We start from the raw sequence: 22080 nt of genomic DNA, 5'->3' as shown, positions 1-22080 counted from the left end.
TAATTTTTTCCAGCATCACTGGCTCCTATCAGCTATTATTCAAGTATCCCCTTTGGGTAATTTTCTAGCATTATCAGTAGTTCTAGGTGGACCTGTCCTGAACTGCCATAAACAGGACAGGTACATAGTTTGGATATCATCCTAGACTTGCAACTTTAAGTAAACAAAAAAATAAAAACAATGGGAACTGTAAAATAGCAGGTTTTTAAAAGATTTGTGTGCCCACTGTGCCCTTCCCTGGATGGAGAGACCAATCTCACAGTCACCTATGTCTTAGTCACCTTTTGTTTTAGACAATGGCAATGAATTCTACATAGGATTGCCCTTGAAAGCCACTCAGAAGCTACAACTGATCCAGAATATAGCAATAGTTCTAGAAGTGCTATGAGGAATGGCTAAAGGAACTGAGTATGTTTAGCCTGAAAAAGACAAGATTTAGAAGACAGAGCAGTCTTCAGATATTTAAAAGGTTGTCAAATAAGAGGAAGAGGGAACTTGTTCTCTGTTGTACTAGAAGTCAGAACCAATAGGTTGAAACTACAGGGAAATAACCAGTAAATGCCAGCAAAGATTGCATGTACTGGTAGTTCATTTTTCTGCAGCCAGATATGGTATAGCCAGTTCTTTGAAACATACAATTCTGACACATTATCACTATCACTTTTCCAATCCAATTCAAAGGGCTGGATTTTGCAATCTACATCCTGCTTTCTGCACAATATGTAAGACAGCAAATAATTAAGAGGATAAAATGCACCATGTGAGAATCCTATGAAATAGTACAGCTCTCACAACATCTCCATTCACATGGCATATTCCCATAAACACAGTCTGAAAGTCCTAGCTGAAGCTTCTAACAGCAGTTTCCTCTCAAGACAAAGGTAGCAGTGCCCTCTGCAGCACTACACAAAACAAAGAGGTGTTTTGTACTAGTTGTGTAGGATGGTCTTCAAGATCGTGAGAAATGCCATATGAAGCTTCATATTTGTATGTTGGCTGGGGATGACAGAAGCTATATTCTAGCATATCTGACTTGGGAAAGGTTTATCTCTGTTGTGGCCCCGCCCTCTGAGCCTGTCCCATCGGAGGAAGAAAGCTCCGAGCATGAGGAAGAGGAGTCAGCCAGGCCTCCCTCTCCAGGCCCCTCCCCTCTGGCATTGTCTCAAGTGCCGGTCGAGGGAGAGGAGACAGCTGATTCCAGTCAAAGTGATAATGAGACATCATTCCTGGACGCACGCCTCCGAAGGCGTGATAAACGTTTGCAGCAGTTTAGGAGGCGTGCTAGGGATTAGCACTGAGTCACTGGACCACACCCCAGAGACCACACCCCAGAGACTATATAATAGAGAGTGGTGGTCAAGGATCTTTTGTGACGAACAAAGCAAAACCTTGGAGTCACTAAAGCCTCGTCCGGAACTGCTGGGAGGAATATTATTTCTGTTTGGACTTTCTTGAACGTTCGTATTTTATCTGTCTGTTTGTGCAAATAAAGACCCCTGGCAGACGGTGTGTCTATCGCTGCCAAGTCGGAGATAAGAACTGGGTGCGTTCCAAAGTGTTTCCTTAACCCTCAGCTGGCTGTGTGTGTGTGTGTGTGGGGACGGGGACAGATCAATCTCCAGCAGGCAGACTCAATTCTTCTTCTAAATGAAACTGCCACCATATAATTTGTAATGTGATAGACAAGCGAAATGTTAAATACATGTAACACATTAACAGTATTTTTAGTTAACATTAAATTTAATTGTCCACTTTTTGGGTTGTATTTTTTAGCATGTCATTCTTAGCAAAGTTGATGTCCACAGGTCTTAAAAGAAGAAAGGCTGGAATCACAGAATGTGCTAAGCCTCAAACAAGCAAGCCACATTTCCTGCATATCATTCTAGCCTATAATGTAATTTACTTTAGTGGGTTTCATGAGCCGGTGGCTTTTAATCCATGGTTTATTATTTGGGGTGGGGAGGAGAGTCAAGTCAGTCCTGATTCTTGGCGATTGCCTGGAAAAGTCCCTGTGGTTTTCTTGGCAAGACTTTGGCAGTGATTTTTGCCATTGCCTGCTTCCTGAAGTAGAAAAGGATGGGATGGGATAGGATAGGATAAATAGAATAGAGTTGAGTAGAGTAGAATAGAATAGGAATAGAATAGAATAGGAATAGAATAGAAAGAGAATAGGAATATAGAATAGGAATATAGAATAGGAATAGAATAATCTGGAAGGGACCTTGGAGGTCTTCTAGTCCAGCCCTCTACTCAAGCAGGAGAACCTATACCATTTCAGACGAGTGACTATCAGACTCTCCTTAAAAACCTCCATTGATGGAGCACCCACAGTATCTGAAGGCAAGCTGTTCCACTGGTTAACTGTCCTCACTGTTAGGAAGTTTCTCCTTAATTCCAGGTTGCTTCTCTCCTTGAATGGTTTCCATCTCTTGTTTCTTGCCCTGCCCCCCTGGTGCTTTGTAGAATAATTTGTCTTCCTCTTCTTTGTGGCAGCCCCTTAAACACTGGAATATTAAGAGGGATCGGATGAACTTCTCTCAAAGAAGGCAGGTAGGCAACGAAGCCACAAAGCTGAAGGAAGTCTAGGCAGCGATCACTGGCTCGTTTGTGGGGCAAGGCAAGCGATGGTTGTGAGGAACAAGCGCCAGTCCTAACTGCTCGCTAGCTAAGGTAGCAAGCAGTAAGAGTTGGAAGGGACCTTGGAGGTCATCTAGCCAACCTCATCTACTTTTCTTATTTCCTTGCTCTGATGAAACTGCCAGCAGGAGAAAACAAAGGTATTAAGAGAGTGTTTAGACTATTTGTAGTTCCGAGACAATTCGGATTGTAATTTTTGGGCAAGGATCTATTCTATTCTATTCTATTCTATTCTATTCTATTCTATTCTATTCTATTCTATTCTATTCTATTCTATTCTATTCTATTCTATTCTATCTTATCCTATCCTATTGTATTCTAATTCTATCCTATCTATCCTATCCTTTCCTTATCCTATCCTTATTCTATCCTATCCTAATTTTATCCTACCCTACCCTATCCTTATTCTAGCTTATCCTATCCTTATTCTATTCTATCCTATTGTATTCTAATTCTATCCTACCTATCCTATCCTTATTCTATCCTATCCTAATTCTATATTTTCCTATCCTATCCTTATTCTATCTTATCCTACCCTATCTTTATTCTAGCTTATCCTACCCTTATTCTATCCTATCCTTTCCTTATTCTATCTTATCCTATCCTTATTCTATCCTATCCTATTGTATTCTAATTCTATCCTATCTATCCTATCCTTTCCTTATCCTATCCTTATCCTATACTATCCTAATTCTATATTTCCTATCCTATCCTTATTCTATTTTATCCTACCCTATCTTTATTCTACCTTATCCTATCCTTATTCTATCCTATCCTATCCTTTCCTTATTCTATCTTATCCTTTCCTTATTCTATCCTATCCTAATTCCATCCTTTCCTTTCCTTTCCTTTCCTTTCCTTTCCTTTCCTTTCCTACCCTACCCTATTCAGCAAGCTAGGAGAACGGACACACTCTGCCAAAGCAAAGGTATTGTCCTTCCTCCGTGCGGGTCCCACCCATCCGCCATGCCAAAGCAGGGGGCCTTGCGACAGAGCGGGGCGGCTGCTTACTCCCACAACACTCTGCCTTTCCTCCTCAAATGTGGAACACGACCTTCCACCTCTACTGGCTGCCGGATTAAGAAACGAGGACACCCGAAACCCCCACATCTCCCTCCCCCCCCCCCAATGATAAGGAGTCGGAGCCACACGCAAACTCGCACCGGCCGTTTGGAGGGGAAACAAGCAGCCCAGCCCTAAAGGCATCGGCGAAAGAGCGGCGCGCATGCGCAAGGAAGCCGGTTCCTTGTGGGATCTCCGGAGTCCCTCAGGTGCTTTTTCAAAAGGCAGTTGGACCTTCTTTTGGGTTTTTTTTTTTTTTTTTTTTTGCTTGAAAACGTTTCGCTTCTCATCCAGAAAAACGTCTCGGGTGAGAAGCGAAACGTTTTCAAGCAAAAAAAAACAACAACCACCAAACAAAAGAAGATCCAGTTGCCTTTTGAAGAAAAAAAAACCATAACCACTTCGGGACAACCGCGACCTTGAATAATAGAGACTCTCCTCAGACAGGGCCTAGGGAGGTTTTAACCCCGCCCACTTAGCTCGCGAGCTCCTCCTCTTCCTCTCTGGCATCTCCGCCCCTTCCTCCCTATCCCCCCACACCGACGTTCCTGCAGCGGAGCTTCCGGATCAGGTGAGAGGGCGAGTGAGTATCTCTACCTTGCGCTGGTTCCCCGAGCGAGGCAGGGACCCCCCCTGAAAGGACGTTCCTGTGATTGGCAGCTGCATTTGCAATGTGGTTTTTTTTTTTTCCTTTTTAAAGAAGCCCCAAATGGAGTTATTTCTATGAAAACGGTTAGGAAACGGCCGTCCTGGCTTTGGGATAAACACCCTGGTCGTCTTCGCTTTACGCAGAGGTCTTCAAACTTGGCCGCTTTAAGACTTGTGGACTTCAACTCCCAGAATTCTCCAGCCAGCTATGCTGGCTGGAGAATTCTGGGAGTTGAAGTCCACAAGTCTTAAAGCGGCCAAGTTTGAAGGCCTCTGGCTTAATGGTTCAGCAGCTGACCTTCGTGCCTGCCTTTGCCCACTGCACCCTAACCCCGTTTCTCAAGTCTTTTAAAGAGGGCGGATGTCTAAGAGCTGAAGTCCGCCTATCTTGTAAAGTTGGCATGGTTGAGGAAAAACACTGCGGTAAACCTCTCCCTGAGCAGCCCACAGTCCTCTTGACTTGACAAATGGCTTGCTTTAGCCCTTCCCAGGCAAGCTAAGGCTTGAACCCGGGGATCTTCTGCAGAGAGAGAATGGATTTTGCCACCAGGATTGTTCATGATCGAAGCGCAAGGTGCAGGAGCTATGACCGCACCTAAAAACCGTAGTATGAGGTTGGAGGAGGCATCTCATCCTAGGTTCCTCAAAAACAACTAGCCACTTGCAGGCTGGCAGCTTGTGTCTACTAAATGCACATTTTCTGCTGCACCAACTCTGTTGCCTGTCCCTTTTTGTTTGGCTGCCTGTTTCGAAACCTGAAAACTTTCCAACCCTGTAGGGCACTTAATTTTTTTTTTTTTTTTTTTTTGCATAAAGGTGGTGTGAATACCTTTATTTTTTTTATTATTTTTTTTTAATTTGATTTATATGCCACCCTTCTCCGAAGACTCAGGGCGGCTTACAATGTGCTCAGCAATATCCTCAGGGATATTTATCCTCAGGGATTCTTCTCTCACTGCTTCACTTGTGGAAAAAGTAAATTTGGAAGCCACTGCTCCAATACTAATGAGGTGATAAAATACCGGGATTCCTGCTCTCTTGTAGTTTAAATTTAAGAATAGAAATGCATCCCAAGGATTCTGCAAGGAGTTCTATGACAGAATAAAACAAATAAAGCTTTTTAAATATTTATTCTAATCCAGGCAATTTTCTATCACTAGAGTTTTGCCTCTTCCTCAGTGGTCTGTGAACTGCTTTTAACATGTTCTATGGCCTGCTCTAACCATTACTGAAAATGGATTTTGAAAAGAAAATAACCTCACTGAGGTGTTCCTGAAGTGTTGAACAGAAATTTCCTACAGTAGTATTCCTTTAAACGTATCTTAAAGAAATTATAGGAATTGTAATTTGATGTATTGGAGGACATCTGATTAAAAAATAGACTGCTTTGACCTCACAGATGATACATGCAAAAAAACTTACATAATGTACATTTCTTACAAGGCTGTATTTTTTGGATACAGCCACTATTGGGCCCGTTTACAGCCCAGGGTTTGGAGACCCTGAATTAGATCACACTAACCTTAAATTTCATTTCCTCATTTTTTGATCTCATTTATTAAGCCATGGCTTCTAAATTTAAGATTTAGATTAACAGATTATTCAATAATCCAGTATTAAGTTTAACATGCTGTTTAGATTTAAAATGATGTCAGTATATATACATAGCCTTATTGTCATATGAGTTGTAAGTATTTTATACACATTATTTCTTATATCTCTGTGTTGCATTAATATTTTGGGTATGGATTCATTTTATTGAACAAATAACACATTCACACATTTTTAAAAAAATCTCTGCAGTTTTGTCTATTCAATAAAAATGAACTAATCACAGTTTGTTTTTTAGTATTTAACAGTTTAATATTTTCTTTATCAAGGTGTCTTAAAAACATGTTTTTAAAAGTTTGAAACTTTTTAAATTAAATTTCAAACAATATAACTTTGCATTATGGTATTTTTAAATTAAACAGGTAGCTTGACAATGAACCTAAAAATAATAAATTTTGATTGCATGGTCGTATGTTTATTTTTGTCCCCATCCTAGAATGACGTCATTATACCTGAAGAAATTACTGGATCTGGCTGGAAGGAAAGAAGTGAATTCCATAACTCGGTATGTTGCCAGCTTCAGGATGCAGCCAGAGAAAAACACAGCAATAGCTCAGATTTGTCTAAAAACAGTACATGATAAGAAAGACTCTAGCAATCGAGCATTCTGTACAAAAGTCACTGAAGAGAAAAGAAAAAAGAAAAATGCCAAAGAAACACTTGAAAGTGTTGGGAGGAGAATCCCATACAACAGGATACAACTAATTGATGAGAATGGCGAAGACATGGGAGAAATGCATAGGGCAAATGTACTTCGTATCATGGATGAAAGAGGGATGACTCTTGTCCTGCTGTCTGAAAAAACAGATCCACCCAAGTATGGACTAATGACAGGAAAACAAATTTATGAAGAGCGTCTCAAAATTAGAGATGAGAAAGCCAGCCCCAAAGCAGGTATGCATGGCTTCTGTGAAAGATACTGACAATTCAGATGTTATGCTAAGTCCCAGTTTATTATAGGCTATGGCTAATTAAGCCATGGTAGCCTGGCTCACATAATACATTAAGCCAGGGGTGGGCAGAGTTTTGTCAGTAGGGCCATATTTCATTTTATTTGATTTCCACATAGGACATGGGCATGTCCTCATCAAATGGGACAAGATTGGTGTATGTGTGTGTGTTTGTTTTTACTTTTTAACTGATGGGAACTATATCCTTTAAACAAACTGAAAGGAATTGGTTTGACTCATGAACTTATTTTAACAGGTCCTGTTCAACAAAAGATTATTAAAATGTCCACAGTTACAGAGCAACACGATTTCAGTACAAAAGTAAAACAAATTCAGGAATGGATTGACAAGAAATACCATGTGAAAATTGTGCTGCATCAAAAAACTATTTCAGATGGACCAGAAGAGATGGTAAGCTTATTGAAACATTTTGAGGTATGATCTTTTGGCAGAGATCATAGTATTGTAAGTTGGTTTCTAAAATCACTTTTTCATGTCGAATGGAAAAGGGCAATTTAGTGTTCCACTTCCCAGCATATTTCACTATTGCAATGGGCGCTGGGCTGCTTGTAATTCAGCATCACCAAAGGGGGCTTTAGGTTCTCAATCTGAAGGGAAAGATTGCCAGGAAGTGGTTTCATCTGGGTCAAGACAGTAAAAGCTAACTTCTTGTGTTTGTACTGCTTACTGTTACACGTCAGTGAAATAATATCTTGTCCCACTTATTGCTACGCAATTGGAAATACAACATTACTTGAAGGAAGCATCATTAAAACCAGAGAGAGTATATATTAGCTTGAAATCAATACTCCTGGGTTCTTGACTTAGGAATTGGAAGATGCAGTGACCTTCACAGAGAGTACAGTAACAGCTGTAAATTTTCAGAAAGATAGGAATATAACTTTGACTCATGCTCATGAAGATCTGCAAGCCAACTTTAAACTGTTTGAATTTTAGTTTGCCAGTTTCAGGGTCTGTTAGGTTATTTTATTTTTATAAAATAAAATGACTGGTTGTATTTAACAACATTCCTTAACTGATGCAAAAAATATTCAAACTGTTCATTAAACCAATTCATTTTATTTTCAGTTAACATTTTTTGATAAGATTTTGGATACAATGCGTGAGAAAGCCACGTATCACTCCATGCCCTCTATTGCTGCAGAAAAAAGGAGTACCTGTATATTAAGACATTTATCAAAGAGAGAGATCCAGAAATTAAATCCTGAGGGGAAAAATAAAGATATTCAGAAGGAGAATGGAAGCAACATTACAGACTCGGATGTAACCAAGCAGTGACAGCTTTTTCTCCTAAAAATGGAATGGAAAAAGAATACAAGTGATTTTGGTGCACCGACCTTCAGCCTTCTGTACTAATTGTATAAACTTGGCAATGACCAACCTCTCAAAGCCACTTCTTGTGAGCATATCTCATGATGACTGTTAGGCACATCTAAAACTGTTGTTCAAGGATTGACATTTCAGCCATCAGCAACCTGCTCTATGCTGCTTGCTGCAGATTCAGGCAGAGATTCTTCCATTGAAGATAATTTTCTTCGCTGTACTTTTGGAGGGATATATCCACTGAGGTGAGAGGCCAGGCTCCGCTTTTGCTGGGGTTTCTTAGGAAGCAAGATCCAAAAGAAAGAACTGTAATGGAATATCCCTTTTTTATCATTAAAAACTGAGAACAGTTAACAATAAAACTGTTATTAGCAGTCTGGTCAACTGGGTTTTGGAATATCATAGCAGAGTTAAAGGAATCTTAGATCAATTTGGAAGGAGGGAGAAGGAAAGGCTAGCTAAAGCAAGAAGCAGCAGCCCAGGAAAAGCACCAAAGCTGAGCAGCGTATAAGACTCTATCTTTCTCTACTTAATCTCAGGTAGAGATTGAGAGGGTGGGGTACAAAAGACCCTACATTTAATGCCCTTAGGCTATCCTGGAATAACAATGGTGAAAACTCCCAGTGTGGCTATATTGATAGCAGAATGGCACTGTTCTCAAAATCTGGGAAGGCTGATGCCTGTAAGTATTTTAACGACAAACTTGGCCTTCTATCCTTCCGAAGTCAGTAAAATGAGGTCCCAGACTGTTGGGGCAATATGCTGGTTCTATAAACGGCTCAGAGAATGCTATAAAGCACTGTGGAGCAGTACATAAGTCTAAATGCTATTGCTATATCAAATTAGCCTCCGCCTCCTCCCCCCAATCTCATCCATCCAAGACACTATTAACTGCTTCCTGACTACCTGGAGAGGGTTTCAGTGTTTTTCTTGGTGTAGGTGAAAACAAGATGGGACCTTTAAATCTTACAGAGGATTTAGGTATTTAATGTATTCCTAAAAACACTGAAAACCTTGCAAACACAACCCTATTTTCCCCACTGGAAAACAGGTCAAATACTTTAAGCCTCTGCAATGCTTAAAACTGCCATTTTGCCCCTTAACCTCCCCCACTACACAAACCCCCTTGTCCATAGCAGACAATAACCTACTACTTATCTACAATTGAAAGGGCAAGACTGCATAAGCTTTAAGAAAATCTTCACAAAAGCTTAAATGAGACCAGACTTTTTTTTTTTTTTTTGGATGATTTGAATCATCACGATTAAACAAACCACTTTGGATGAACTCTACTGAAGTTTTATACACAGGCAATTCTCTTTATTTGCAAATTCTGCATATATAAATTCACCTGTTTGGAAAAATGCTTTTGTAACACAAAACCAACGCATGGCGCTCTTCCACTTATTTTTGGACATGCAGAGTGTCAAAACATTGGAATCACCCAACACGCACCTCCTAGCGGAGGTTTTAGCATTCACTAAATTCAGTAGTCAGGGCAATTTTAGAGAACATGACTACCATGAATAATGATTGCCTGTATATCCATTCCCTAGAGAATCTCATTAGTTATTATACATATTACAAAAGATTTGCATCAGAGCAGATAATTTCAATAGATTGGTCCAATCAGAACTAATACTTTGGGTCTGGACCAAAGTTGAATTATTCCAGATATGGATTGAAACAGAGCTGTTCCATGCAGAAATATTTTGGTGAAATAATGATGGGAAGAAGCCAAAGACATTGGCGAAGGAAGAGAGGAGGAGCTAGGAAGGTCATGGAAGTATTTGGGCTATTAGGACATATCATATTGGGAAAAAGGGAGAGACGACCAATGGCTGAAGTCTTGCCCTACTTACTACATAAAATAACTTCAGCTTTGTTCTGACTGAGAACAAGAAAATCTGTATTTTGTTTTAGCCGAACCCAGAAGCACAAAAATGTTCTGGATTTTTGTGTTGACCAAAACCATTATTCAGAGAAATTCAGGAGAACTTCTGGAATGCAGTGTGTTTCATGTTCAAAATTATACATTTGTTCCATTTTTTTAAGCTCCTACTAGGGGAAAATTCAAGAATGTGACTTACTTTTGTGACTGACTTTTTCTTATCAGGATCATGTAGTACCATGTGCCTTATAAGGCTTTGCTGTAAAGAACAAAAATTATTTTTTTACGACCTGAAATAGAAGATGAACAATATTTATCAAATAATAGTATTTAAAATGCCTACTTTCATTGCAAAAATCTTCCCACAGCCAGGGTGGTCACACGTAAAAGGTTTTTTTGCCTCATGAAATGAGTGAATATGACTTTGAAGGTTGAACACTGTTGTGTATGTTCTTTTGCAGCCCTCCTTTGGACATTTAAAAACTTCTCTGTCAACAGCATGAGTTTTCATATGGCATTTCAGATAATCTTTGCGAGTCAATGTTTTGGAACACACTTCACAGGTAACTGGTTCTAGTGGAAAAAGAAAAGCAAGAGGCAGAAGCAGAGCTTTTGTTAACAATTCCTAAGCATAATTCTTCAAATATCTTCCCAAAGAACAATATTACTATCATTATATTACCTTGACCACCATATTAAAAAATTGTTGTGCAGCATTTCAGGTTCAGAAAGGAAAGATATTTTGAAGTATGGTAGATGCTCTTTAAGCAACTATTTTTTAAAAAATCTGGATTGCATAGCTGCAGTGCAATTTCAGGAGAAGAGAGTTCTATTTAAGTCAGGCATATCCAACCAACAGCCAAACAGGCTACATTGGCCCTGGACAGCTGGTAATGCAGCCCCACAAGATCGTAAACTTTTAATATTATGTGCATTCATCTACATTAACTATATATTTTATGTGCGGTCCAAGTGCCAAGCCAAAAGGTTGGACATACCTGGTTTAAGTGGTTATTTTATTTGAATTTATTAGTTGCCCAATTCTAAAGAACAAATATTACATGTACAAATGACAAGACAACACTTCAAATTTAAGAGCAAATCAAAACATTTATAGAGCATCTGAATCAGACTATAGCTACGATATTTATATATTACTTGAGGATCAGGCACACTTCTGAAAACCAATCCATAGAAACAGATGAGTCTGATTACATTACATGCTTCTTGTGGACTTTTCAAACATATCTAATCAGTCACAGCTGGAAAACAGGATAGTGGACTCTGTGTGATCCTATGAACATTTCTTATACTTGCACATGTACTATATTACATCTACATATTCATCCCATTTAATATGCATGAGAATCTATCTGTGAATCAAAAGTTGATGTATTCTATTTATGAAAATGTTTTTTTTATTCACGAAGGTGGAAATAGAGTACAGGTAGTTGTTGACTTACAGCCATTCATTTAGTGACCATTTGAAATTACAACAACATTGAAAAAGGTGACTTATGACTGTTTTTCACACTTACAACCCATGCAGCACATGTGATCAAAATTTTGATACTTGGCAACTGGCATGTATTTATCATGGTTGCAGTGTTCCAGGTCATGTGATCACCTTTTGCGACCTTCTGACAAGCAAAGTCAATGGGGAAGCCAGATTCACTTAAAAACCATATTACTAATTTAACATCTTCAGGATTTTTTAAAAAACATCTTCAGTGATTCATTTCACAACTTTGGCAAGAACGGTTGCAAAATGAGGCAAAACTCACTTAACTATCTTGCTTAGCAACATAAATTTTCGTCATAAGTCCAGCTTTACCTGTAGCTGAAGAACTAGTCAATGGAGCTCTAACATGAATTAGCTTCTTTTTAAGTAACAGAATAACTGCATAACTTTTAAGATGTGTTTATCAATTAATGTATGCTGCCTCAATTATCAAAGTAACTCTACAGCAACTTTAATACTTACCCACATGACTGAGTCTCATGTGTTTCAGGTACTCTGACCAGGTTTTTCCAACAAACAAACAGCTCTCTTTTTTGCATGCATAACCTATAAGAAAAACTGATGTTAACTGGCTTCAAAAAAATAAATGCATATTTTTATTTGTACCCCACCTTTATTATTTTTATAAATAATTCAAGGCAGTGAACATATCAAACAAGTCTTCCTACTTTCCCCACAACCACCACCCTGGAGCTGGTTTGGGCTGAGAGGATGAGTGGCCCAAAGTGATGCAGCTGGCTTTTATGGCTATACTTTCTATTTGCATTGCACCTCAACTGTCTAATATGTTCCATTTGTTTCTGACTCTTGGGTGAATTCCTTTAGTGTAGTTTATTCAAGTAATCATGGTTAAAATAACTACATGACCCCAATTTGTATTCTTTTAGCATTATCAAAATAAAAGGAATAATTAATTACCTTGGTGAATTTTCTCATGACGTTTTAAATGGCTGGGTGAAGAAAAGCGCTTTCCACATTCTTCATGACCACATCTGTGGGACAACAAACACAGTCACTCAAAATGAAAATAAAGATCACTGCTTATGAAATGTGAGGTATAAACTCTCTTGCAACTGAAAATAAACTTTTTTCCTTCAGTTCTTCATTCTATAAAATCACCTTTCAATGAAAACATTGAGAGAAAAATCTCTGCATTCAGATCAGGAAGGCAAAAATGTGACAGTGAGAGAATGCTACATACATATCCCCTTACATTCACAGATTATGTTTAGTTTTATGTATTCTGATGTATAACTACATTAAATAAATTTAGCAGTCATTGTCTATTAAATAATAAACACAAACCAACATTAAAACTGAAAATTTCTGAGGTGCATACCGGTAGTCAGATACTATGGTTGGAAAGTACAAAACTCAGGTCAATTTAAACAATTGAAGAAGAGGGGATAGAAAATAAGTGTGAAAATTGGTACCTTGTAACTGAACATGTATTTTAGTACTTTGGAATATGAATGTGTATTGTTTTTACATGAAGTACCAATTTTCACACTAAAATATTAGAAGAATAATGTTCTCCAGATCAGAGAAAGGAATGAGCATTGAACTTTTTAATATTTCCTGTCACATGTGAATTTAAGCTATGCCAGCCCTATTTGGAGACCTCTAATAACATCTTCCTCCAACTTCTAATTCCTACTTGCAAGTATTCTTAAAGTTATTAATAAAATTCATTCTCAGGCTTTAACTAAATAGGTAAAGTATCAAAATGTTTCGCTTACTTGAAAAATGGTTCACCAGTGTGTTGAGACTGATGTATTTTTAATTGCTGGTGCTTTTTAAAAGATTGCCCACAATTTTCAAAGTCACACTATTTGGAAAATCAATTTGGTTAGAGTCAGAGAAAATCCACAATAAACTCACAATTTATGATATACTTTTATCTTTTATCAAAAGGCTTACTAAGGTATGTAATTGTACAAATTAGCAAAAAAGACCCCAAATCATCAGTAATGAATCCAATGTAGTTTAGAGAATGCATCAATGCAATTAATCTGCACAAACAAACCTTTTTCAGAATGTAACCTGTCCACTATGACAAGAAAAATATCCCTTGCCTCTTATCATATCTAACAAATTGTGACCTACAGGGATGTACACCATCTCCTGTTACTGCAAGGAAAAGAGGAAGCCATGGATAGGTTTGTTGATCTACAACCTAGGTATGCAAGATAAACTAAGTTCATAAAATATTCTAAACCAGGCCGTCAAACTGGCGGCCCGCAGGCCAGATATGTCACATGCAGGCCACGCCCATCCTGGCTCCACAAAGGCAAAAAACGTTGCAATACATCAAGACCCAGCCCGTGATGTGATCAAGTTTGACACCCATGTTCTAAACCAAAAGATTAAGGTTTATGATGTGTAACTTCAACCATGGTTAGTATGCATGGAATAGCCTACAGTATTAAAGCATTATGCTTTCCAGATACTGGAGACTTCCAACAGATGTTGGAGACTTCAATACACCATCAACTTGGCCCTTAACCAATCTGATTGAGGATTATGGCAAAAAGTCTAACATGTTCACGTTAAGGATGCCAGAATTGAGAAGAGTTCACTAAATTATACAAATTTCAAGAACTACTTCCTAATGTTTGAAATGAAGTAGCAAAAAAATAGAGGCACTTACTACATATTTTCTCTGATGATGTCTCCGTATAACATGCTTGTTCAAGTTTGATTTTGTTGTAAATGTTTTATTGCAATCATCTACTGTGCATCTATAGAAATATTAAAGTATAATAAAAATGAATACATTTTAATAGATATAACTAGAACAAATGCCTGATTTTAAGTATCAATACAATACAAATGCAATGGTTTCAGACAATGCATGTTTAACATCTAAATACATAAACTACATTTAGTAACATCTACCTAAATAAAAAATAATTTATGTTGTCAGCAGTACTAAATTAATTTCCTTTCTTCTAAACATATTGATATACTTTCAGTCAATGAAAACTTACAATATAAAATAAATAAATAATAAATAAATAATTTTATTTCTATACCGCCCTTCTCCCGAAGGACTCAGGGCGGTGTACAGCCTATTTAAAAACACAAAAAACACGACAACAATTTAAAATTTAAAATCATTAAATAATTAGGCTCCAATTAAAATCCCAGAAATTTAAAATACCCCAATTTAAAACGTTATGTTAATAGCCCTGCCTGGCGGAACAACAGGGTCTTCAGAGCGCAGCGAAACACCCGGAGGTCGGAAATCTTTCGTATTTCGGGGGGCAGTTCATTCCACAGGGCTGGGGCTCCCACAGAGAAGGCCCTCCCCCTGGGTGTCGCCAGCCGACATAACTTGGCTGATGGCACCCGGAGGAGACCCTCTCTGTGGGAGCGGACTGGTCGGTGGGAGGCTATTGGTGGCAGAAGTCGGTCTCGAAGGTACCCGGGTCCTATGCCATGGAGCGCTTTAAAGGTGGTAACCAACACCTTGAATCGCACCCGGAAGACCACTGGGAGCCAGTGCAGCTCGCGCAGGAAGGGTGTCACGTGGGCGCAACGGGTTGCACCCATAACCACCCGCGCGGCCGCATTCTGGACCAGTTGGAGCCTCCGAGTGCTCTTCAAGGGGAGCCCCATGTAGAGAGCATTACAATAGTCCAACCGGGAGGTGACAAGGGCGTGAGTGACCGTGCGCAAGGCGTCCCGATCCAGAAAGGGCTGCAACTGGCGAATCAGGCGAACCTGATAAAAGGCCCCCCTGGCCACGGCCGTCATGTGCTCTTCTAAAGACAGCCGTGCGTCCAGGAGGACACCCAGATTGCGAGCCCTCTCTGTGGAGGGCAAGGATTCACCCCCAATAGTCAGCGATGGCACCTGCTGACTATATCGGGGCGCCGGAAGCCACAGCCACTCGGTCTTGGAGGGGTTGAGTCTGAGCCTGTTCCTCCCTATCCAGGCCCGCACGGCCTCCAGGCAGCGGGACATCACATCAAGGGCATCGTTGGGGTGGTCTGGGGTGGAGATGTACAGCTGAGTATTGTCAGCGTACAGATGACACTTCACCCCAAAACCACGGATGATCTCACCCAGCGGCTTCACATAAATGTTGAACAGGAGAGGCGAGAGGACCGACCCTTGCGGCACTCCCCATGCGAGATGCCTCGAGGTCGACCTCTGTCCCCCTGCCAACACAAACTGCGAGCGGTCGGAGAGGAAGGAGGAGAACCACCGCAAAACGCTGCCCCCTATTCCTAACCCCCTCAACCGCTGCAGCATGATACCATGGTCGATGGTATCAAAAGCCGCCGAGAGGTCTAATAGGACTAGGACAGAGGAGCAGCCCCTGTCCCGAGCCCTCCAGAGATCATCCACCAACGCGACCAATGCCGTTTCAGTGCTGTACCCCTGCCTGAAGCCCGACTGGTACGGGTCCAGATAGATAGCTTCATCCAGGTGCCGGGGAAGTTGTCGTGCCACCACGCTCTCAACAACCTTCGCCACAAAACGAAGGTTGGAGACTGGACGATAGTTGGCTAATTCAGCCGGGTCCAGGGAAGGCTTCTTGAGGAGGGGCCTCACTACCGCCTCTTTCAAGGCGGCAGGAAAGGCACCCTCACTCAGAGAAGCACTTATAATCCCCTGGAGCCAGCCTCGTGTAACCTCCCGGGAGGTCAGCACCAACCAGGAGGGACACGGGTCCAATAAACACGTGGCGTCACTAATCTTACCCAGAACCCTGTCCACATCCTTGGGAGTCACAGGATCAAACTCCTCCCAGGTAACATTCTCAAGACCTGCCCTCGTCTCCTCCCGTGGACTCATCCAGTCGGAGTCCAAGCCATCCCGAATCCGAGCGACTTTATCGTGCAGGAATTGCACAAAATCCTCAGCGCGACCCTGCAAGGGATCTTCCCGCACTCCCCTCCGGAGGAGGGAGTGGGTCACCCTAAACAAGGCGGCTGGGCGGTTCTCTGCAGATGCGATAAGAGCGGAAAAGTGGTTAGACTTTGCCGCTTTTATCGCCACTAGGTAGGTCTTGATATAAGACCTCACCTGTGTCCGGTCGGAATCGGATTGACTAGTCCTCCAAATGTTCTCTAGGCGTCTTTTCCGACGCTTCATCTCTCTCAGCTCCTCAGAGAACCAAGGAGCCAGTTGAGATCGGCATCGGGTCAGAGGCCGCAAAGGCACGACGCGGTCCAAAGCTCCAGCGGCCGCCCTTTCCCAGGCGGCCACCAGCTCTTCAGTCGAGTCGTGTGTTAGGGTCTCAGGGCACGGCCCAAGCTCCGTCAGGAACCTTTCGGGTTCCATCAGGCGCCTGGGACGGAACCATCTAGTTGGCTCCGTCTCCCTGCGGTGGGGGACGGCGGTAGGAAAGTCTAGTTGGAGGAGCAAATGATCTGTCCATGACAAGGGTTTAATATCTAGGTCCCCTCTACCAAGATCATTCAACCACTGACCAGAGACAAAAATCAGGTCCAGAGTGTGTCCCCCTATGTGAGTTGGGCCTTGAACTAACTGGGTCAGGTCCATGGCCGTCATGGAAGCCATGAACTCCCGAGCCGCCTCTGACGCCTCACCCGCGGATGGAAGGTTGAAATCCCCCATGACGATAAGTCTGGGGGTATCAACCGCCACCCCGGCAATGACGTCGAGTAGCTCGGGCAGGGTCGCTGCCACGTGGCAGGGAGCCAGGTACGTAGTCAGCAAACCCATCTGCACCCCACAGCCCCACTTTACACACAGGGACTCACATCCGGCTATCTGAGGAACAGTGGTCTCCCTCGGACAAAGACTTTCCCTAATAATCACCGCCACTCCCCCACCCCTCCCCTGGGCCCTTGGCTGATGAAATGCACGGAAACCTGGCGGGCACATCTCAACGAGGGGGACCCCCCCCTCCTGGCCCAACCAGGTCTCCGTAATACCTGCCAGGTCCGCACCCCCCTCCGAAATAAGATCACAAATGAGGGGGGCTTTATTAACCACTGACCTGGCATTACACAACATCAGCCACGGACCCAGGGCCTGAGACTCTACACAACCCAGGACACGAGTCACGCATCGGGGGCCGGAGTGCGCAATCGCTCGTAAACAGCGTATGCGCACCCCCGACACTTGATATGGCCCCCTGCGTCCGTCATACCTGCCCCTCCCACTCATTATTTCAATTTCACAGCCCTTCCTGTCATATAACCAAGCAACGAAACATTGCAATCTAGTTATGTTGTAAGCTACACAAACTGGTGTCATAATTAATTAGGACTTTGTTGCCCAAATGATAATATACTTACACAAATTGTTTTTCTCCAGTGTGTGTAAGAAAATGACGCTTAAGATGGAAACCTCTAGTGAAGCCTTTTCCACAGCCTTCAAAAATGCAAACAAAGGGTCGCTGGTAAATTTAAAAAAAATATTTTTTTAAATGTTGTTTTAATTCTCTTTTTAAATGTCTACTTCTTGATCTCTCAGCTCCCAGTCATATCCCATTTTTCTCTACTTCCTTCTTGTTGGTGATGAGCAACTATTATTTTCTCAGAGTTACATTAGATATTTTTCATTTTGCCAATCCACTCTTCTACCGTCTTAACAACCTATTACTGTCTATAGCCACCAAGTTAAAGGCTGACAATTCAGAGACCTGATCCACAATGAACAAGCAGCAAAACCTTCCAGTTACTCAAACACCCCCATCATTCATTTTTGACCATCAAAACTGATCCATAATTTAGGTGGAAAAAACGATCTGTTTTTAAAACAGTAGTATAACAAGGTAACATATATTAAGGACACTTAACAGTGATTAAAATCCTGAGTTGGGCTATTTTGTTTCCTACTGGATGCTGATGAGAGGACTACTTTTTCTTGGTCCAGCTTAAACCCAGAATGCTTCAGTAGAGAACAACTAGTATTAGTATTTTATCTTCTCTGCTAACCTTTGTTTACCAGAGGAGTAAACAGTAGGATAATTTGCTTCTTCAAATGATTCTGGGGACCAAGAAGCAGCAGTTAGAACTGTCATGTCAGTGTAAATAACTAAATGAGTTGCATGTACTCCGTCACCATTCTACAGTAAAATTTGTATACAAGTTTTCATTATATTTTTATCCCACATTTATTATCTATTAGCTAAGACCGCAATTAATACTAATATGTGACATGAAAACTAATACATTAGGTTAAGTACTTGGAAATTTGGAGCTCCCCACTTCTGTAAGAGAGCCCAAGGAATTTAATAAAAGAAACAGGAGCAATTTAATTCATGGTATATATGTTTAAATCCCAGTTTCATTCCTTTCCACGGATTCCTATTTGCAGTACGTAACCCAGAGAAACAGACGCCGAAGGGACAATCAAGCGCCTCAATTGCCATAGTAACCTCCGCGCATGCGTTCCTTCCTCAACACCGTCCTATCACAACCTACTTCTTACTGATTGGTCATCCGCCCACTGCCCACGTTCCAATGGAAACTGCCGCGCTCCCTTCCGCAAAGCTCTATTTCCGCCCTGGAGAACAACGGTTGGTCGTGTCGGAAAATTTTCCGACCACTAACCCAATCACCGCTGTAGCTCCTGGTCCGCCAGGTACCCTCTATAGACCCGCCACTTCAATCCTCCCATACCTCTCCCGTGTGCCGACACAGGTGCGCGTCCAGTTTCCAGCCCCGGTTGAAGGTGGCATCGCAAAATGGGAACGAGCAGATGAATATCTGCTCCTGAGCCGTAGAACGGTAACGGCCCTCCCCAGGATGAGAATGTTTGTGCTTCGGAGACTGAATCGTGGTGGTGGTGGTCGTAGCATCGGCGGCGGCCGCCTCCCCGACAACAAAGTCCTCTCCGGCCATGTTTGGACCATAAATCATGTGATAGTGTCGTAACTCCGCCTCTCCTTTATTCGCCCTCCCGGCTTTGTGAAGTTTAACCGTTACGAACCTCCGCCCTCAGAAAACGCGCCCCCTCCCCCCGCCACCCCAGGCGCAGAATGCTTACAGAGGCTGCGTGAGGAGAAGGAAACTAGTTCTGGCGCATGCGCGCTGCTGCGGTTTTTTTCTTCTAAGGGGGCTTTGCCTCAAGTTTTGGACCGTTACGTGGAACATTCGCTTTCGCTTCTTTTTTTTTTTTCCCCTGTGGATTTTTAAAACTATTTCAGGGGTCTCCAATCTTGGCAACTGACTTGTGGACTTCAACTCCCAGAATTCCTCAGCTAGCAAAGCTGGCTGAGGAATTCTGGGAGTTGAAGTCCACAAGTCTTAAAGTTGCCAAGATTGGAGACCCCTTGCTCTAATTTAACGGTCAATTGAGGAACTCTTGTTCCTTGTAAAAGAATTACCACCAGCCTTACGAAGCTTTTTTTGCTTTCAAATATTTAAGTGCAGCTCGGTTTCTAAACTGCTTAGACTGCGCTTGAAATGCTTTTGAAAGAGGAGTTGTCCCCGATACAAAATATTTACGGTTTTAAGAGATACGTTAATATAATGTGGATATTTCTTCCATTCTGTTTCAAGTCCACCCACAGGAACAAAGAGGGCAAATTGTTCCTGCAATAGTACTAAGCAGATTGAAATAATGTGCAGCCAAGATAGGAATTAGTCAGTGGTCTTGGAATAAAGCTTGCCCATCTTGGCCTTCAAGGACTATGCAAAATTTATTAATTTATTTATTGAGGCTTATTAATTGCATTTTTGGACTCCAGCAAAATTCTGATATATTAGGAAACTTTACCTCTTAATAACTAATAACTAATAAAGTCTAATTTCCTGAAGATTAAAATTCTACCATTCCATGCAAAAAAATTCCCTTGAAATTCGTTTATTAACTAAAGGACAGATTCCAATGTTAACATCAGATTGGGAACCTGTCTGCATTTTAAACATTTCTATATAGGCATTGTAGAGCCAGATTTTTCAGAAAATAGAAGAAGCAACATTCTTAACTGCTTTGCCCAATTATGGGAGTTGAAGTCCACACATCTTAAAATTGTTTAAATTAAGGAACTGAAGAGAGCTGATGAGATAACTTCAGTTGAAGATCTCTAATATTATTTTGGAGTAGTAGCAGTGAGCAGTGTATTTGTTCTCAAAATATTTAGAAAACATTATATATACACACACACACACACACACACACACACACACACACACACATATATATTGGTCTTTGGTTATTCGGGTCTTCTCCCACGTAAAATTGGAAGTGTCTTGGCGACGTTTCGACGAAGTCTCATTCGTCATCTTCAGGCTGGTGTTCTCGGCTTCGTGCTTCCAGGAGCAATGTGAGATCGCAGCTGTCTCTTCCTTTAAACTGCTAGTGGAGGTGTGAGCTGATTGGGTGGGAACTTGGCTGTGTTCTGATTGGGTGGAGGTGTGTTCTGATTGGTTAGGGGCTTGGCTGTGCTCTGATTGGCTGGGGTTGTGTTCTGTTTGGGTGGGGGCTTGGTTGTGCTCAGCTTAGTCTGAGTTGCAGGGGGATTTGAGCTGGTGAGCTGCGTTGTTGTTGTTTGGCTTCGTGTTTGTGGCCGTGCGAGCTCTTCATGGTGGGTGTCAGTCTGCTTCATGTATGGATTGGAGGGGTTTAAAGTGGCTAATGATGCAGCTGCGGTCTGGCTTCTGGTCCTTGGTCGTGGCTCATTATCAGTGTGGGTTTGAGTCTGCTTTCTGCGTGGATGTGTCACCACCACACATCCACGCAGAAAGCAGACTCAAACCCACACTGATAATGAGCCACGACCAAGGACCAGAAGCCAGACTGCAGCTGCATCATTAGCCACTTTAAACCCCTCCAATCCATACATGAAGCAGACTGACACCCACCATGAAGAGCTCGCACGGCCACAAACACGAAGCCAAACAACAACAACACAGCTCACCAGCTCAAATCCCCCTGCAACTCAGACTAAGCTGAGCACAACCAAGCCCCCACCGAAACAGAACACAACCCCAGCCAATCAGAGCACAGCCAAGCCCCTAACCAATCAGAACACACCTCCACCCAATCAGAACACAGCCAAGTTCCCACCCAATCAGCTCACACCTCCACTAGCAGTTAAAAGGAAGAGACAGCTGCGATCTCACATTGCTCCTGGAAGCACAAAGCCGAGAACACCAGCCTGAAGATGACGAATGAGACTTCGTCGAAACGTCGCCAAGACACTTCCAATTTTACGTGGGAGAAGACCCGAATAACCAAAGACCTACATACAAATACCCGCGAAAACCTGACAGAAAGCTATTTTCACCCCAGAGTGGAGAGTTGGATTGCTTGTAGGGTATTCAAAGAGGCTATTAACTCTCAACAGACAGTAATGGGAAGTGCTTTATATTTTATTTTGGGAAAAATAAAGAACAAAAATGGTGTCTTAAATTTCTGGTTATGCCACTTAATAACCATGCTCTTATTAACCAATAAATAGTGGACACTGAATACAAAGTTGT

The 22080-nt window shown here is 41.8% G+C and overlaps 2 protein-coding genes across 4 annotated transcripts; one reads left to right on the top strand and one right to left on the bottom strand.

Annotated features, from left to right (window-relative positions):
* The first annotated feature begins 4150 nt into the window (after positions 1 to 4150).
* On the top strand, positions 4151 to 12270 carry MTIF3 (mitochondrial translational initiation factor 3). Of its 3 annotated transcripts, none has more exons than XM_060686254.2 (4): positions 4151 to 4270; positions 6395 to 6852; positions 7165 to 7319; positions 7998 to 12270. In XM_060686254.2, exons 2-4 carry the CDS (start codon positions 6396 to 6398, stop codon positions 8205 to 8207), a joined length of 822 nt encoding a protein of 273 aa, XP_060542237.2. In that variant the 5' UTR covers positions 4151 to 4270; position 6395; the 3' UTR covers positions 8208 to 12270. The 3 variants fall into 3 exon arrangements, with proteins under 3 accessions (XP_060542237.2, XP_060542236.2, XP_087750853.1); XM_060686253.2 differs by having other exon boundaries at positions 4197 to 4282; XM_087894727.1 differs by lacking the exon at positions 4151 to 4270 and adding an exon at positions 4858 to 4985 and having other exon boundaries at positions 7998 to 8614.
* GTF3A (general transcription factor IIIA) lies at positions 6130 to 19637 on the bottom strand. The gene is made up of 9 exons (XM_034410707.3): positions 19273 to 19637; positions 17944 to 18044; positions 14316 to 14406; positions 13405 to 13493; positions 12584 to 12657; positions 12128 to 12211; positions 10487 to 10716; positions 10343 to 10402; positions 6130 to 8530 (listed from the first exon to the last, which is right to left on the bottom strand). Exons 1-9 carry the CDS (start codon positions 19510 to 19512, stop codon positions 8390 to 8392), a joined length of 1110 nt encoding a protein of 369 aa, XP_034266598.2. The 5' UTR covers positions 19513 to 19637; the 3' UTR covers positions 6130 to 8389.
* Positions 19638 to 22080: the final 2443 nt, after the last annotated feature.

The sequence above is a fragment of the Pantherophis guttatus genome, chromosome 5 (assembly GCF_059756535.1).
Source record: "Pantherophis guttatus breed Tessera chromosome 5, ASM5975653v1, whole genome shotgun sequence".
Lineage (NCBI taxonomy): Eukaryota > Metazoa > Chordata > Lepidosauria > Squamata > Colubridae > Pantherophis > Pantherophis guttatus.
Note: the sequence above shows the minus strand (reverse complement) of the source record. Positions and strands in the feature narration are given on the sequence as shown.